The sequence below is a fragment of the Nothoprocta perdicaria genome, unplaced genomic scaffold, assembly GCF_003342845.1.
Source record: "Nothoprocta perdicaria isolate Ctin4 unplaced genomic scaffold, notPer1 scaffold_12, whole genome shotgun sequence".
Taxonomy (NCBI): domain Eukaryota; kingdom Metazoa; phylum Chordata; class Aves; order Tinamiformes; family Tinamidae; genus Nothoprocta; species Nothoprocta perdicaria.
The window spans coordinates 7,513,075-7,529,956 of NW_020454316.1; the positions used below are offsets into that span (position 1 = coordinate 7,513,075).

Genomic DNA, 16,882 nt, shown 5'->3' on the forward strand with positions numbered 1-16,882 from the left:
TTTTTGAGGGCATTTGGTAGCACTGTATCCCACTTTGGCTCTCTGTATACCATAATGAGACTAATGAATGCTGTCTGGGAAGCAGGAGCACTTGGCATTTGTGTGCCTTCAAAAATGTCACTGCCTTTCCTTAGGGTTGCAAATAATATGTGCAGAACTCAAACCCTTCGAGCTTTCACCATCTCYCCCTGCCGACCAGAACCTCACGTGGCTGTTATGTAGCCATGGCCAGCGTGCAGCRTGTCTGCTGCTCCAAATTAATTGTTTTCCTCCCAAAACACATGGAGTGTTTCAGGCCTAAGCATGAATGGTGGCAAGCCAAGCACACTGACAGGCAGAGCCTCTCTCCAAAGTACTTGCTGCACAGATTTTGGTATTTTCTTGAGAAAGAGAGAATATCTCTTGCTGTCCATCTTCCTGATCCCCATTTGTGGCTTTTTGGTCTTCATGTTAAGCAGAAACACTGACATTTTTTCAAATGGAGTAGACAACAGCAGGGCCATCTGCAAGGTTTGATTCGTGGTTCAGTCAGGGAAGCTGAGTGAGATCCTGCAGCAAGGACCTCCATCCCAGTGCGGTGCCACTGGGGAAGGTGCTCCAGGGAGGGGGTGGACTTTTCACATCAGGATGACTGCTTTAATGAGGAGTGCAGTGGTATTGGTACTGATGAAAGCAACAAGATGTTTATGCTTCCTGAGCCAATCTGTTGCCTACTTAGAAGGCAAAATTAGACTCTTCAATTTGACTAAATTTGTTAATAAGAGGTCTGCAACATCAGAATCTGTTCATCATTGTAGTCATAACAGAAGCTGATTTTTCCTCTAGGTCTCTGGATTTTTTTCTGGAATCTTTTTCTCCTAAGGAAATAAGCAGAATCTTATCTTTTCAGGCTGATCACCAGTGTTTGCTGATTTTGCCATGTACRCTCATTCAAACAGCGTTGTGCCCTCAACCACAGTGTTTTGCCTTGCTTTCTTCATGCCACGGTGAAAGAAATCATTGACGTTTCTTACTAGGCCATAACCTTTCTGTGTATTAAATGAGAAAAAGCTCTTGTGGCACTAGTCTTGCTGGGCAGCAAAGCAATCTCCCAAGATGAAGTGCTTGTCCATGGCCCCAAATCTGGCAGAGAATGTACGAGTGTGATGGCAGAGCCTGCCTCTCGAACACAGTCGCGGCTGACTTCATTTTCAGATGTCAGGTTTCTGTATTGGAGGGTCTCCACGTTGACCAGTTGGTCTCCAAAGCTCTGGGAAACCAGATGCCATTGAAGGCCCTTCAGGTATGATTACAGCTTTCATGTTTCCTCATCCTGCCAGATTCTTTTCTCTTAGTTGTTTCCAACACTCTGAATACAGCTGTCAGAAAACTGAAAACATAAGCCATGGCAGGCAAAGGAATTAGGTGCTTCCTATCTACAAGTCCAGCATGAAACACTCCCTGTGGACAACATTTTAAATGTCACAGCTGACGTGACCCAGTCRAGGGGATAACCCACTGCCTGGGCCCGTGGGTGCCACCCGGCAGCTGCAGCCCTGAGCTTTGCTGTGCTGGGCGAGCAGGGCCCCGCGTTTCTCTGGTCCTTGCTTTAATTTCTGTCTGCATCTTGCCTTCTCCAGGTGGTGGTTCCAGTTTGATTAGACCTGTTTAATTAGAAAACAAATGATTGGGCACAGTGGAAAAAAAAAAATGCCTTCATGTAATTGATGTGCTGTTGTGAACACTGTGGAGTGCCACTTACAARGAGAATGTCAAGTAGCAGTTGATATGTTGTTTTTCCCTGCTCTCCTGGGTTTTTGATATGCACAGAAGAGCTACAGCATTTGAAGCCTCTTCCTTTCTGTGCAACAAACTGTTATCTTGATCTGTCTGGGCCGGGGGACACCTGTGGTCCTACCTTTGTGTACGGCTGAGCCTTGGTTCCTGGCTGCAGTGTGTGACCCGAATAACTGCAGTGGGGCTTGGCCATGCTGATAGCACAGCTGAGGCTTCCAACCCCTTGCTGCAGTTTATCCTGACAAGCTAACTTCACCCCTTCAGACTCAACGAGAGGAACTTGTTCATTTGCGTTTCTTCTGCTTCTGGGCCTGTGTCCTCTCCTTTCTACTCTTCTTTGCACCTGAGGCCAGCCCCAAAAGGCAKGTTTTCGGAGCACTGCTGCACAGGAGCAATGGGGACTGCTCCCTTAGGTGGTACAAGCAAAAGCACCGGGCTGTCCTTGTGGGAGGGCAAAGTCCACATGGTTTTCCAGGAGATGGATGTCTGAAAAGAGAGTTTCCTTGCCCTGGTGCTGTTTCCCCATGTGAAGCAGCAGCTGGGTGGTGGAGGTGCAGACTTGGCCACCAGCTCCAGTGAATAACCCTCTGTCTGCAGCTCAGCGCTTACGGATGCTGCAGGGAGCAGCTTAAGGAAGGAAATTCTGAGAAGTGGATTTTACATGCAAATCAGAGCCTGAAGGAGACTGCATTGATAAATGTGAAAGCATTGCATCTTCTCCTCTGCTTTTCTGTCATCTTTATCAAATTTTATGGGCCTCGCTGAAGGAGCAAAGGGCAGAGTTAGTCTGTAGCTGTGGCTTTCATAGCACGTATCATCAGTGGTTTGGTCTGCTGTTCCTAATGGCATGCTCTTTGTGCTAAATAGCTTTTTAGTATTGATGTCAAGCAGTTCAGGAGCAATTTTCAGACCTGTTTAACCTGCCAGGCCCACTGCTGACGGGCAGAGCTCACCGGCTGGCACAGCGAGGGCTGGAGCTTGGGTCGGGCTGGCGAAGGACAGGCAAGGAAGCGTCACCCACGTGCTCTGCTGAGGGGCTGCCCCTCGCCGGCCCCGAGACCAGAGAGGAGGTGACCAGCGAGCATTAATGGGTCTGTGCTAACAGTAGCCAATATTGTCAATGAAATCAGCTATGAACATTAAGTTGAACGTTTGTTCTTTGGAGTCTGGACTGACTTGGGTCGGGCCTTGCTCATGGTGGGTTTCTGCCTTCCTAGGGTTTGTTCCTGTGTCTGGGTTCAGGTTTGCCCTCGGCTGGGTGTTTGCCCGGGTTAGTGCATTGTGGTGCAGTGTCGAGTTGGATGCATGTGTTCTGCACACTGGCATTTAATTATTCAAGGCCTTTTAAAATATGCAATAGGCAAGAAAATTGCATTAAACAAAGCTTTGGGGAAAAAATGTTAAGAGAATGGGTGGCATTTACTATAAATATGCTAATTGGCTTGTAAATTGGGTGAAGATGTTCTGCTTGACAGCTAGTCTAAATGAGAGCACACATGAGAAATGAAGGCAGGTCCCTGCTTGTGCTTTTTCTCTTGGAGTGAAATGGTAGAAATCACATTGGAGGTGAGTGGGAGAGAGTCAGGCTCTTGTGCCAGAGCTCTGGTCTGTGCTGTGGCTGGAGGTGTCCCTGTCCCGCGGGTTTTGGGCCCTGGCGCTGGAGGGGCCGTGGGCGCCGCTGTGCCCCGTGGCCGGGCYGCATGCCGGCAGGCGGCAGCAGAGCTCCGGCGCGCCGTGCTCCGCCGCGTGGGAACTGCCCCACGGGGCTCTCGGGGGACACTGGTGCTCTGTGGCCCCAGCTAACGCAGGGGCTCCTGGTGGGCTCCTCCCTGTGCTACTCACAGCCTGGAGCTGGCTGGAGGAAATGCTGTGAATTAGSGCTTCYCTCTGGTTGTGTCAGGGCTGCTAATGTGGTCTTCTGAAGGATGAATTAAGTACTAGCTGAATTTGCACYGAATTTCACTATTACACTGAAGCCRTAAATCCTGATCTTCGCACTTTGCAGTGAAGATCTTTGCAGCAAAGTGGAAAGATCTTTGCAACACTTTGCAGTCAGGCTCTTTAGAGGTGCTCGGTTTGGGTGTCTCGGTGCAGAAGCAAAGTGGAAGGAGATTGGATTGGGTCAGGTGCCTGCACCCAAACAGTCCAGCAGAAGAGCCTTGGGTGAGCAGTGGGCAACAGGCTATATTGTCACCAGCAAAACTGTTGATCTGGTTACCAGCAATCACATGCGATCAGGTTTGGTGCAAGAGGAAGAAAAGCTCATGCAGGAGCTCTCCCCAGAGCCAGGCATTGGATGGCAACTCTYGTGTTGTCTCGTGACGGGTCTGCAGAAGAGCTTGCTGGACCCAGATGTGCCACATCACCAGAGGACTGCCTTGTTTTGCTGACTGTGTGGAACCTGGTGGCTCTGAGGAAACCACGTGTRGAGCACAGCCTCCTTGGAAGTCACGATCCCAGCAGTGAGATCACGATTGCTCCGGTGGGCAGGAACCCAGGGGTGCAGTCACCGAATGCAGAGGGCAGGAGCTCCATCTAGGAAGAAGGCATCCATAAATACAAAATATATAAATACTTAATTTACATCATATTGCTGATACTCAAGAATCCAACCCTTTTAATGGGCATAAGTGAACCTGATTTTGACTTATATTTCAGCATTTCTATTATGAAGGGATTTTTTTTTTAAAGAAACCTTTCTATTTCCAAAAGCGACGCTCAGTAAAGAGCAGCTGCAGAAGGAATTGGTTTGACCTCTGCTCCTTAATTGCTTTTTGCTCTGTGTTGGCCTGGAAATGGATGTTGTTATTGTGCGAATTACTGCAATGGTGGAAAAAAGAGCTCATGAGATCAGGTGTGCAGTTTCTATCAGGAAAATAGATTTCTTAAATGGAAAGCGGTGCCTACCTGCCCATAACTGGAGTCTGGGCCAGCCTGGAGAGGCTGAATGGTAATTACCTCATTTTGTGCTTCTGAAGGGTTTTGCAGYTCCTGATTTTGGAGGCCAAGAGCACACTGAAACCTAGTCTGAAGGCTTTTCAGGCAGGAGAAGGGGTGCAGCCATCAGCCGCTGTGGCCCAGGCCTCAGGACCCAGGTGAGTGCCTGAGTGTCCTCTGCAGGTCTGTGTCCTTGTAGGTTCCCGTGCCAGATCTCGCCTTATGGAGCAGGTTTCCTTCCCAGCAGAGCAGGGTTAGAATAACATGCAGCTGTTGATACGCCTTGGGAAGTTGGCATTTTTGAATCGTGTCTGAGCGCCCAAGGGTGCAGCAGGAGTAAAACAGAGCAGTTGGGATATTGTCAGCGAGGGCTGGTGGCCGCTGCGCACTGCTGGGACTGCAGCCCCTGACACCCCGCACCGACCCGCTTTGCCATATCCCAGGTGCAGCCTGCAGACACGGGTTTTGTTTTCAGTTTTTTCTCGCTTGTGTTTACAGACTCTTACAGCTTTTCTTCCCCAACTGATCTTGGAAGAGCCAGTGACAGCAGCAGGGAAAAAAATGTTCTTGAACGTGATCAGAGAAAAGGTTATTTACACAGTGAAAACTTCAGCACCTTCTCCTGGGTAAGGTCCTTACAGCAGATCCGAGATCCAACTATCAATAAATTCACTCAGCAAATGTTGGCTATTTAGAGAGTAGAAAAAAGGCAAATAGCCTTCAGGAAAGGCATGGCCTGGAATTTTAAAGATCTGTGAGTTTTTACATGAGTCTGGATTTTTGACACACAGAGACATCTTATCTTGTGAGGCAGCTGCCATGGTGAGGATGCAAGTTTGTAAACATAGGGTGGATTATAGCACCATCTCTTACATTATGCAGATGGGTCATGATTAAGCATTTGGCCTTGAAGCGCCCATCATAAAAGTCAGAAAATCTCTTCCTTGTTCTTCAGCAATAAGTCTGCAGCTGTGCTATCTAAACTAGTTAATGATGGAAGCAACAATGCTTGTGTAATTAGCACATTAATACCCTAAAGGAAKCCACATGGTAAATTACCTGCAACAACGAGACTAGCATTCACATTCTTTAGTGGGAATGAAGATGAGTCCTATGGATTCCAACAGTTTTCTTAGAATAAAAAAAAAAAAAAAACGAGCTTTAATATTCAAAAGGTAGGATTTTGGACAAGACACTCTGAGTCACAGGAATCCAAAATAATTGGATCAACACTGTAATCACTGGTGCCCACATTTAACACATCTACTTGTTTTACAATCCTGACATGAATTATTTCTGAAGAATTTGTATGCCTGGGATATTCTGCTGCTGCTAATTTAAACTGTGATTAACCGATGGCCTTTAGGACTTTATGGTTTGAATCACTTGCTGTTGTCTCTCAGGATTAGGCTGCTGCTGCTGCTTGTCATCTTGAAATAAAGAACCAAAAAAAAGAAAGAAAATCAGCTTATGTGAAAAAAAAAATGAGACATTTGGTTGGAGTACTCCTGTGTGTTTTTTATCATAATATTTTATCATAATATTTGTTTTCTTTAGGATGATAAGTCATACCAGGACATTTAGCATAGTTATGGCAGCTACGCTGGTGATCCATTGCCTTGTAGGAGAGCTCGTTAAGAACTTTGACAGTGTGCTAGTTAGAGACGGATGCCTTAAACCCCCTCACGCACACTCCTAAGATGCCCATTCTGGTTAAAACCAAGTGCTGGCACTTCCCTGGAGGTGGCATTGCCCCCAGTCAGGACAGGCTCGGGCTTCCTAACAGGAGGATGTGCCTTGACTTCATTTCTCCTGCTTTAAAGATGGAATTGAAATGCTGCAGGTTTTAATGTATTTTTAGTGCATGAAATTGGAGGAAAGATTGGGCAAGGTTTGGGATTGGAGATGCAGGCTGCCTTCCCTTTGACCTCGCTCTGGCTCTGCCARCCTGCGCCTGGGTCACGCAGGGGATTTGGATCCCCTGCTGGCATTTGTTCTTAAAAATCCCTGGCTTTTGTGAGAGGGTTTTTAATCCTTCCTAGAGGAGCCGGTGCCTGTGGCTATGCTGGCTTTGGCTCACACAGCCTGTTTACTSAGCTTCCTGATGTGCAAGGCAGGGTTTGCTCCGAGACGTGCAGAGCGCGCTCGCTCCCGGCTGTGTTGGGCTCAGYGACTTCCAGCATCGGGCCCACAGTTACAGCTCGGTGCTCTGCAACCTTTTGCTCCATGAGATGAGGCTGATCGAAAGGCTGGGTGCTCAGTGTATGTCTCCTTTGGGTTCCTTTCCTGGGCATTTAATATTGCTGTTGTGACAATTATGGAAAGCTGCTGCTTTGTAAACGTCCCCCTGGCAGCATGGTCCACAGGTGATTTATGTTCGTGAGCTGGGAAAGGCCCCCGTTATCATTAGAATGGTTCATTAGCATTTGCAGCAGGAGGAAAGCAACACGAAATATTGCTTGCTCGTTTACCCAGGTGCGTGTTGCCTGTGTTATACTGAGGGAGACAGTTCAGCCTTTCTTCACAGTGCAATTCGGCTTCACCTCTTTATGCTGAACATCACGTTAGCGAGCTGTGATTCTGAACATCCTGTTTATTTGAACTRTATTTTAATGTGTGGTGGAGCTTATTTTATTCTTCCCCAACTACCACTTAAGTCTCRCTGGTGTTTTTGAGGCGCTCCGTTGGGTGCCAGCGGTTCCAAGTGCCGCAGGGTGCTGGGCTCCCTGTGGCTGCTGCGCGTGGGCTTCACCCATCTCCATCTCTTCTCTCCCCAGTGTACGGCCACAACGTGAAGAGCAGCAACGACTTCATCGGGCGGATCGTCATCGGGCAGTACGCCACGGGCGCGCCCGAGTCCAACCACTGGCGCCGCATGCTGGGCGCGCACCGCACGGCCGTGGAGCAGTGGCACAGCCTGCGCTCCCGGCAGGAGTGCGACCGCGTCTCGCCCGCCTCCCTCGAGGTGACCTGAGCAGCTGGATGCCGCGCGGAGGAGGAAAACGTAAAAACAGACCAAAAAAAACTCCAAAGCACCCGAGAAGAGCGAAATCCCGCTCCGCACCCACTGCTCTCTTCAGCCTCGTGTGGTGCAGCGGCGGCTGCCAAGCGGGCTGGGATCGGGAGCGGGGCCGGGATGCTCCAACCGGGGTGCGGAGCTGACGGCAGGACTTGGAGCTGCCTCCGCTGCCCTTGGCGGTCCCCGTGCGCGCCTTGCCTTCTCGGAGATATCAGTCCCTTGTGCTCTCGTCGGTGAACGTGGTGATTAGGCTAGGATATGTGTTTTTTTAAGCGGTAGACTGTGGTGAAATCGATTCCCACACCGGTTTTGTCCTTGTGCTAGTAACGGAGCCCGGCCCCGGCGGCGCGGCCGCGTACATGTGCGCTGGGGCGCCCGGGCCCTGCCCTCCGCGTAGCAGCCTCTCTGTGTCCCGTAGATACCGTCACCGTGTAGCCAACATTGCCAATGACATTGTACCGGGAACACTCCCGGCTCCCGGCCCTCGAAGCCTTTGCCARGGTGCGTGGAAGGGACCAGGTCTGGGGCTTTGCAGGAGACGCACCCCAGCCCCACGGTTTTAACTCCGACAGACTGCGGCAGCTCTCCCCGTGTCCCGTGTGTTAGCCAAGGTAGTTTCCCACGTCACCAAGTGAGCGTAGCTGCRGTCAAGCTGTCCCTTCTGTTGGCTGCTTCTGTACATTTTTTCATAGCGTGTTGTCTGACATGATGCAGGTGGTATATTTATTGAAAATAAAAATCTACTTGACTGTGCCATGTATCCTGAGGTGATGCTTGGTAGCACCACTCATCTGTGTGTTGAGCTCCCATGGTTGCATTTATGGCATAGGAAAAGCTGCAGGTTGGAAGTGACCGTGTGCTCACTGCAGGTTGGTGCTGTCGGAGCTATACTGGTGCAGATTTGTCCAAAAGARGTTCAATTGTGCTGTTCTTCCCTTGAGTAGCTCCCGTGCAGGGTATGCCAAGAGCACTGGGAATCTGATATAAGAAAGGGTTTGTATTGGGGTTTGGGTCTCCATTCTTTGCAAAATTGGGCCCCAGATTAATTTATTTTCTTTGCTCAGTTTATCTGCATTTTGACCACATAATACTTTGTATCTTCCTTGCAGCCTGCTCAAAAACCAAATTAAAAGGACATCAGCCTGAAGGGAGCTGGGCCTGACCCATGACTTTTTCTTTCCGTATCTTCATTTTGGAGAAAGGAGCATCTGTCCTGTCTTCAGCAGTGTTTATCCAGGTCATGATGGAAAGCCTCGGGCCCTGGGTTGCCTCCTCTGCCATGTCGGTGCTTTGGCGGTCAAACCCGAGAGGTGGGAGGGCAGCCCCAGGGCTCTGGCCCCGGCCCGCTCCCCAAGTCACCTGTGTAATTGCTTTATAGCAACGCGTGGCCATTGCACCCGCTGCGCGCAGCCGTTCTCCTGCGCGGGGCAGCGGCGGGAGCCCCTGTCCACCCCGGGGCCTTTGCTGTTGGSTTGGGTTGTGGACATTTCATTCCTCTCTGTGCTTGGACACAGACCTCCGCGTAATACACGCGGCAGCTGAATTTGAGCRTGCTGTCATGGAAGAGGAAATCGCAGCAAACGCAAGGTAAGAAGTGTAGGAGCAAAGACCACCTCAAAGCCAACACAAAGCATCAACAGTTTGCAAGTGGAGAGTGGGAGGGGGCCTTGCTGGAGCTGYTGGCCTGCAAGCACAGGGATGCGCTGCTGCATGGAGCTCTGAATGTGGAGTGTAATGTGATCCAGAGGAGAGGGGAGGAGGACAGTGTGGGAGAGGACAGTGGCAAAATCCCAGGGAAACAYGTGCAGCTGCAGGCCGTGTCCCTCACCCATCTGCTGTTGTTGGGTATTCCAGAGAACGCCGTCTTTCAACATGTGTTTGACTGAAAATCTCCAGCACTGGCCCGGTGATGGGGTTTGGCTAAGGATGGGCTGGTTCAAGTGTCTGTGGTTTCCTGCAAGAGATGTGGATGTGCTCTCCTCTTTGCGTTAAGAAGACTCACAGCGGCTGGCCAAGGCAGACAGTGTAGACAGTGGCAAATCTCTCTGTTCTTGGGATTTCCTCCTGGTTTGTCTCCTCAGTAAGTCACTGAGGGGAGGGAACCCCAGAGGAGCCCTGGGCAAGCGAGAGTGGTACGAGTCCACTTGGTTACTGCTGTGTGGGAGGTTGTGGTGGAGTCAGCAGTCAATAGCATTGCTATTAATGCTCTTCCATGGGTGGTTTGTGGCAGCTCTATGCTGAAGCTGACATGGGACAGGAATGTGCTCTGCGTAAGTGTGGGGGAAGTAGACCTGCAAAATAGACTCCTGTCCCCAAGGCTGCCCTGAGCCTCCGTCTGGTTTGGGGAGGAGGAGGAGCGCGCGGTCCTGGTGTGCGCACGCTGCCCTGCTGCCAGCCTTCGCTGCGTTAACGCAGCCCGCAGCAGCTCCCCAAGTCCACTGCGTATCTGGAAGGCTCTGGCCTCGCACTGGGCCAGCTGGGTGCATTTTGCAGGCACCAAAATGAAAAGATTGGGCCTCTGTTCCCTTTCCAAGCCATGCTGTGCCAGCTGGCCAGCGTCCATGGATCCACGGGCACAAAGTCACCACTTCCCGGGAAGCGTGGTGGAGAGGGGACCTGACCAGCGAGGTCCCTTGCGGGCTGCACAGCCAGTGCAGGCAGAGGAGCCCCCAGCGCTCGCTTTCCCCTGCGCCCCAGCGCTGCTGGGGCAGTGGGACGTGGCGAGCGCGCGGGGGCTCAGCCCCCTGGGGCCAGGCCAGCCTCCCGGCCTGTCACCGGAGCGCCCGGCGCGCGGGAGGGACGGACAAGGGATGGAGGGAGGGTGCAGTGCGCCGGCCGCCCCCACGGCCCCGCAGCAGCACGTCGGCAGGCAGAGCGGCCGGCCATGGTGCTGCGGGGGCACTTGTGCGCTGTGCTCTCCGCGGCGCTGCTCACCGCCCAGGCCTTCCCGCAGACCAACATCAAGATCAGCCAAGGTGAGTGCCGAGCGCCGCGGCGGCCGCTTGGGGCAGGGCCCCGGGGGCTGCGGCCGCCTCCRCGCGAGCTCGGGAGGTGTGTGCCACTTGCAAGGCACATCCCGGGCTTTCCAACGGGATGCACAAATCTGCTCCCCGAACTTCTGYTCCTGAACTTCTGCTTCCTCCCCGTGGGCTCATTTCTCTGCGCATGGGACAGGCTGCTCTTTCCCGTGTCAGCAGCTGCTGCAGGGACGATTCCCGCTGCTGCTCCCCGTGCCCCTCGTGTTTCCTGCAGCATTTTGTGGGGATTGCAGGAGCCTGTGCGCAGCATGTCCTGTCGCTGCTGCATCTCTGGTCTGCCCTGCCAGGTGTGAGCAGGAATGGGAGCAAAGAGCAGCGCGCTCAGTGAGTTCAGTGAGAAAAACCATGGGTGCAAGCTTGGTTTCCCTGCTAGACAGCTAAATGGTGGGAGCTTCGCCAGGGCTGATTAGGCAGGAAACAATGTGGGATTGCTCCTGTTTGTTAGTGCTAAGGTGCTGCTGGGTGGTAGGAGGGCTGCTGCGAGCGGCTGGGGTGTCTTCATGTCYGGTAACACACATGGCACAATTTATTCTGTAAGAACAGCTTGTTTTTTGCTACAGGATTTTAAAAAGCAGCACCCTGTTGGGAAGGATGTTACTTCTCCATCACACTTCAGATGGTGTTTAGGATTTTACTTGGCAACTTGTCATTTGTGACTGAAAAATGCTTGCAAAATGTTGCCCGTTTATGAAATGATCTGTGGGTCCATGGCTGGCTGCCTCCAGCTCTGCCCTAGCTCCACAGAACCTGGCTCCTCTGGCACCACACAGGGACTGAATGTCACCCGTCCTCTGCTGCTGGTCCTGGGGGGTTTTCATGGGTAGGACTGATGCTCCCACATCCTGAGGACCCACTTAGGTCTTCCCCTTAGCTTCAGCTCGGTATGAGCCCCTTAGGACTGAGGAGACCCTCCAGTCCCAGCAGCTTGCAAGGAGCTGAAGAGGTCTAGTGCTTTTTTGGGTCGCAAGGAAACATGAATGTGTTGGTGCTGGACGTGAGGTCTCAGAGTCCTTTCTCTGTCAGCAGCAAGGATGGCATCTGCTGCCAAACTAACTGATTCTTCTGCAGCAGAAAGTGCTTTGATGTCACTGTCCTCCACCACAGCAGTGTCACTTGCATGGATGTCTCTTGGCAGTCTTGCTCTGGCTCCATGCACCCTATCTCAAACCTGCTGCTTTCTYGGGGGGACACAACCTTGTCCTGACAAGGGAGAACACGCAGCTCGGCAGGAGTCATGCAGCCAGCACGTTGCCATCTTCCCTAGACTCCTGGCACAAGAAAAACTTGAAGCTGGCTGGGGTTTTCTCAGTTAATTATTTCTGGTTGGAAAGTGGCTGTTTGGGGAAGTGAGACTTTTTGCTGGGCATGTGCCAGCTCCTAAAAATTTTGACAACTGATTTTGTTCGTTAGAGGGATCCTGGGGGTGCTGCCGTGGTTTTCAGCACATTAGTAAATAAAAAGACTCTGGGTTGTTGGCACCAAAACAGGTTCCAAGAGCTCAGAACTATTTTTCTGACCCCAAATTCTTGTTTTCCAGCTCTTCTGAGGTAGTTTCACCTCATTTCTTCAGCCAAGTCTGGACAAGGATTTAGCTGGTGCTGCCAGCAATGACCATAATCTCTTTCTGTGTAAACAGGTGACTTAAAGAGAAGGCAAGATCCTTCCTTGCCCAGGATTTAGGAAATGGTTTGAGGTGGCTGCAGTGACTGAGGGGCTCATAGTGGTGGGGACCCCCAACCCTCCTGCTCCGCAGAGTGAACTGATGGTGCTAGGAGCACTGCCTGATAATAGAAATGACAATCTGACCCACGTATCCCCCAAATGTTTCCCCTGTTTCTTCTTAGATGAAAATAGCATCCTCAGGTCCTTGCTTAGGTGATGAAGTGGCCCCACAGGTCAGTGAGTGCACTCATATACTCACAGCGATACATACAACTTCTTACAACTTCTCTGCTTAAAATAGCCCTCAGTGGTCCCAGATAAGCTCGATACTGTGGTCCTTTCTGGCCCGTAAATGCAAGTGTGGAATTTTGCTGCCAAAGTGAATGTGAAAGCCTCCAATATTGACTGAACAGAAAAGATACTAATTAAACACTGACATCCCTTTTTCCTTTTTCTTTCCCCTTTTGGGTATATTTAACCTCAAATTCCTTCGGGCACCTATGGTTCGCTGAAGCTCATCAAATTAATGATACCTAATGGGAAAGCAGTGTAGAATATCAAAGAAGGACCGGCCCCATCTCTGACCTTTCTTGGCTGCTCAGGACAAAAGGAGGTGACTTTTGCCGGACAATGCGCTCAGCCGCCGGCCCCCGATGGCCATTTGGGACCCCAGAAGCCCCCGGTGCAATTAGCACTCCAAAGCAGAGGGGCCCTGCTGATTTTGCCATCGTGCTGCTAAAGGTGAAGAGTTTGGTGAGGTTTTTAACAGCCTCTCTAAAAATGCTGCTTCCTGCAGGGCTGGTGGAGCTCATGGGGTTCRTCAGGGCAATGTATCCAGGGCAAGGCCACCCCGTGCATGCGGGCATGGGCTGCGGTGCTGCTGGGGAGGCTGTGCTGCAAAATCCTGGGCATGCAGAGCATCAGCACGCTGTGGAGTGCGGCAGGGCACCACTCTGCCTCCCGCTTTGATCTGGGTGCTTCTTATCTTCGGTTTTCCCCTAGCCTGTAAAGTCATCAGGGCTGTGCAGGGAAGCCAGGCCTCTCACCAGGGTGCCTGGCCTGGAGACAGCGGAGTGGGGGCCGGCAGGCACTGTGCTCTGCAGGGAGGAAGGCCCCTTTCTAGCACTTCTTGGTACCCTTTTCAGGAAGGCATCTTTGCCTTCCTGGGAAAAATAAATAAATAAATAAATAAATAAAAAGGCATCTCTGCATTTTGGGGTTCTGTCATCTGCAAATCAAGTACAGCGACTGCCTCAGGAGGGATTTGTGGAATTAATTGCTTGATGTTTATGAATGCTCAGAGATTCCCATGTGGAGAGAACTGATGATATACAAAATTATCTCCCAAGGAGGTGCCTTGCCAGGGCTGGGACTAGGGGGAAATTACTCAACTCAGCTAATGCTCCTGCGACCACTTAAATTCATCCTATTTCTCCTTCACACACGGCCTGGGGCAGCACTGGGCTCCGTGCGYCCATTGCTCCCTTGCAAGGCCATTTGTGCCTGATGTCTTTTGCAACCAGGGCTCTTTTGCTGCAGTCCAGCCTCTTGGGTTGGAGCCTGTTACCCGCTTGGATGCTTTTGTGGCATCTCTTTCCCTCAAGGGCTTTTCCTGTGAAAATCTAGTYCCCCTGGCCTTGAGGAGCATGGTCCCTTGCACGGGCTGGTGTCTGCCGCTTGAGCAAGACCCACATGGTGAGGAACACAGACCACAGGAGCTGCCAGGGGCTTTGGACAGTCCCAAAAATGACATGGGAATTCCATAAGGGAATTAAGGGTATTATTTGCTGATGGTTTGGGGCTTGCGAGTGTGCTGCCATGGGAGTGTTGCAGTCTTCAAAGCAGCTTCCCCATTTCCTGGTGGTGATGGCAGGGTGAGATGGCCGCAGTCTCACCTCTGCAGCCTGTTAGCCCACACTTTCCTTCTGAAAACTCCTGGCCTTTGCTAGTGTGTTTCTCTCTAGTCTTTCTCTCTCGTGTGTTTGCCGGCGCGCGGCCGCCTCGCCGCGACGCCTGTGCGCTCTCCCGCAGCCATGCCGGAGCCCGTGCAGGCCTATTCCTGCCCGCTCTTCTGGACCGAGTATGAGGGCCACTGCTACCGGTACTTCCCCATCAACAAAACGTGGGCTGAGGCCGACCTCTACTGTGCCGAGTTCTCCATTGGCATCCGCTCCGCCAAGCTGGCCTCCATCCACAGGTAAGGGCGGCCGCCGGCGCCCAGCGAGCCGCTGCTGGTGCCCTGCTAACGCGACCTCCCGATGTGCAGCTGGGAGGAGAACGTCTTCGTGTACGACCTGGTGAACAGCCGTGTGCCCGGGATCCCCACCGACGTCTGGACGGGGCTCAATGACCTCCGCCAGGTGAGGAGCCGCCTTGCGCAGGCCTCCTAACAACCCAGCGCAGTGTGTTCTTGGTTTTTAGTTCTCTCTACCTTTTAATTCTCTACTTATTCTTATTGGTTTGGGTTCCCACATGCCAAGCAGAGAGGCGAGGGTGCCTGGGAGCTGTGGGTTTTGCTCCCAGCTTCAGTGTTCACCACGACAGAGATGGCCTCACACCAACAGCCATGCGTGCTGCAATCCCTCTGGGTCACTGTCCTCCCCTGGTGCTGAATGTCTTCTAGTTTTGAAGCACAAAATGTACATTCTCATGTTTCACTCTAGTCTGATTACCAGGATTTCTTTGGGAAGCGGAGGGGATTAACCAAAGGTTTGGGTTTTGGCCGCTGCTCTGGCACGGCAAGCTCCCTGCCCTTGCTCGCTTGATGCAAGGGACGTCCTGGTCCTCATCCCTGTCCCGGTTGGGTGCCTTGAGTTGCTGCATTTCCAGGAGGGCCACTTCGAGTGGACGGACGGCTCCTCGTACGACTACAACTACTGGGATGGGAACCAGCCGGACGACGGGATCCACGCCATGCCGGCCGAGGAGGACTGCGTGCAGATCTGGTACAGGCACAGCAGCGGTGAGTGCCCCTCCGCTCGTGGATGCCTTCCTTTTATTTGCATATAAGTAAATTAAATCTGTTGCAGCTCAGCCTTTTGARGAGGATGGTAACAGACTGACAATTTGCATTTTAAATTTGTATTAATATCTTCTGGGCTTTTGTTTTGTTTTGTTTTTCTTTTTTTTACAGAGAAGTGATGTGTTCTTGGTTACTGTGGCCCTGTTGCAAGGGTCCACTCCCCCCTTCCCTGTATGCACTCATTTTCCCAGCTTATAACCCATTTATCTCCCACTCCAACGCGCTTCCTCTCCAATCGCATCTGTTCCTGATGAACAGAAGGCAGGAATGGAGCATCACTCACTTTAGAAAATTACTGCATTTAGTCAAAGGTCATATTTTCCCTTTTCCCCTCCTGCACACAGCCTGTGCAAAGATCCATCAGTCTGCCAGCTTCTGCCTCCCTCCTACAGGCCACAGGGATCTCGCTGAAGCCCAGCAAGATCCTGCCTGTGCAAAAATTAACACTTCACGCTCTCTGGTATTATTGCTTGGCATCACTGCAGGGTGTTACGCACGCAGGATGGAGGAGCACAAAGTTTTCCCTAGCAAATGACAGAAGCTAACCTGACAGAAGCTAACCACAGCTAGATAACCTGTGACCTGCAGAGACTGTGGGACACAAACCTCAGCTCCTCACCACTCTTCTCATGAGACTCCCACCTCCACCTAGCCTTGAGGCCACAGGCAGTAGTTGCATCTGCTACTTAATTTGGCTTCCTTCCCACGCAGSAGCACCGCGGCAGTGCCTTAGTCGGCAGGTTGTACCAGGGCCACCTTGCACCCACACAAGCTGCAACCCGCCCTGATGCAGAGGAGGGGTCGGGGCAGGTGAAAGCTCGGGCTGCTGTTTTCTCTCTCCGACAGCGCTGCGGTCCTGGAACGACAACAGCTGTGGCAGAGAGTTCCCCTTCGTCTGCAAGATCCCCTCACTGGCGGCTGAATAGCGCGAGGGCCGTGGGCCGCGCGCCGCAGGCGCTGCCGGGATGCGCCCCGAGAGCCCAGCGCCGGCTCCTCTGCACGGCCGTGTCCGACGGAAGCACTGGAGTTTGTCACCGGGGGGTACATTAGCGAAGCATCCCCACGCCAGGCCAGCTGCACAACCAGCAGGAAACATCAGCAATGTATTTTGTTCCTGAGACTGGGCAGGAGTGAAGGGGAGCGGGAGCAGCGGGGGCCGCGGGGTGCAGGACTGCGCTGTACACCGAGCCAGCGCTCCCAAAGCCCAGCCAGGGTTCTGCTCCACRTGTGGTGTTGCATCATATTAGGGGAAACGTGCTATTTTACCACTATGCCAAACAGTTACCCTCACTCCTCTGCCAAAGTAGCTGCATTTAGGAAACCGTTTTGCATTTGGAGGCTGGAGAGCAGAGGAAAAGTGACATTTTTGGTTGGGTTGTGCAAAGTGGCTTCATGTTGCTGAAGTTATTCTCTCCTCACTGAAATAAA

At 52.0% G+C, this 16,882-nt stretch overlaps 2 protein-coding genes across 2 annotated transcripts in view; both read left to right on the top strand.

The window, feature by feature from the left end:
• SYT17 (synaptotagmin 17) overlaps positions 1-8,441 on the top strand; it is a 33,664-nt gene extending 25,223 nt beyond the window's left edge. The window contains exon 8 of the mRNA XM_026053956.1: positions 7,491-8,441. Within this exon, the coding sequence (XP_025909741.1) occupies positions 7,491-7,687 (197 nt within the window). The 3' untranslated portion in view covers positions 7,688-8,441. The remainder of the gene's footprint in view (positions 1-7,490) is intronic.
• Positions 8,442-10,616: 2,175 nt separating this feature from the next.
• On the top strand, positions 10,617-16,435 carry CLEC19A (C-type lectin domain containing 19A). The gene is made up of 5 exons (XM_026053957.1): positions 10,617-10,707; positions 14,464-14,629; positions 14,699-14,792; positions 15,262-15,394; positions 16,301-16,435. The coding sequence occupies exons 1-5, from the start codon at positions 10,617-10,619 to the stop codon at positions 16,378-16,380; spliced, it is 564 nt and encodes a 187-aa protein (XP_025909742.1). The 3' UTR covers positions 16,381-16,435.
• Positions 16,436-16,882: the final 447 nt, after the last annotated feature.

Bases quoted from the DNA above. Each gene is read 5' to 3' on its own strand.
- CLEC19A (XM_026053957.1), top strand. From the start codon at position 10,617: ATGGTGCTGCGGGGGCACTTGTGCGCTGTGCTCTCCGCGGCGCTGCTC. The intron at 10,708-14,463 runs GTGAGTGCCGAG...GCTCTCCCGCAG, and splicing joins CAACATCAAGATCAGCCAAG to CCATGCCGGAGCCCGTGCAG. The intron at 14,630-14,698 runs GTAAGGGCGGCC...CCCGATGTGCAG, and splicing joins AAGCTGGCCTCCATCCACAG to CTGGGAGGAGAACGTCTTCG.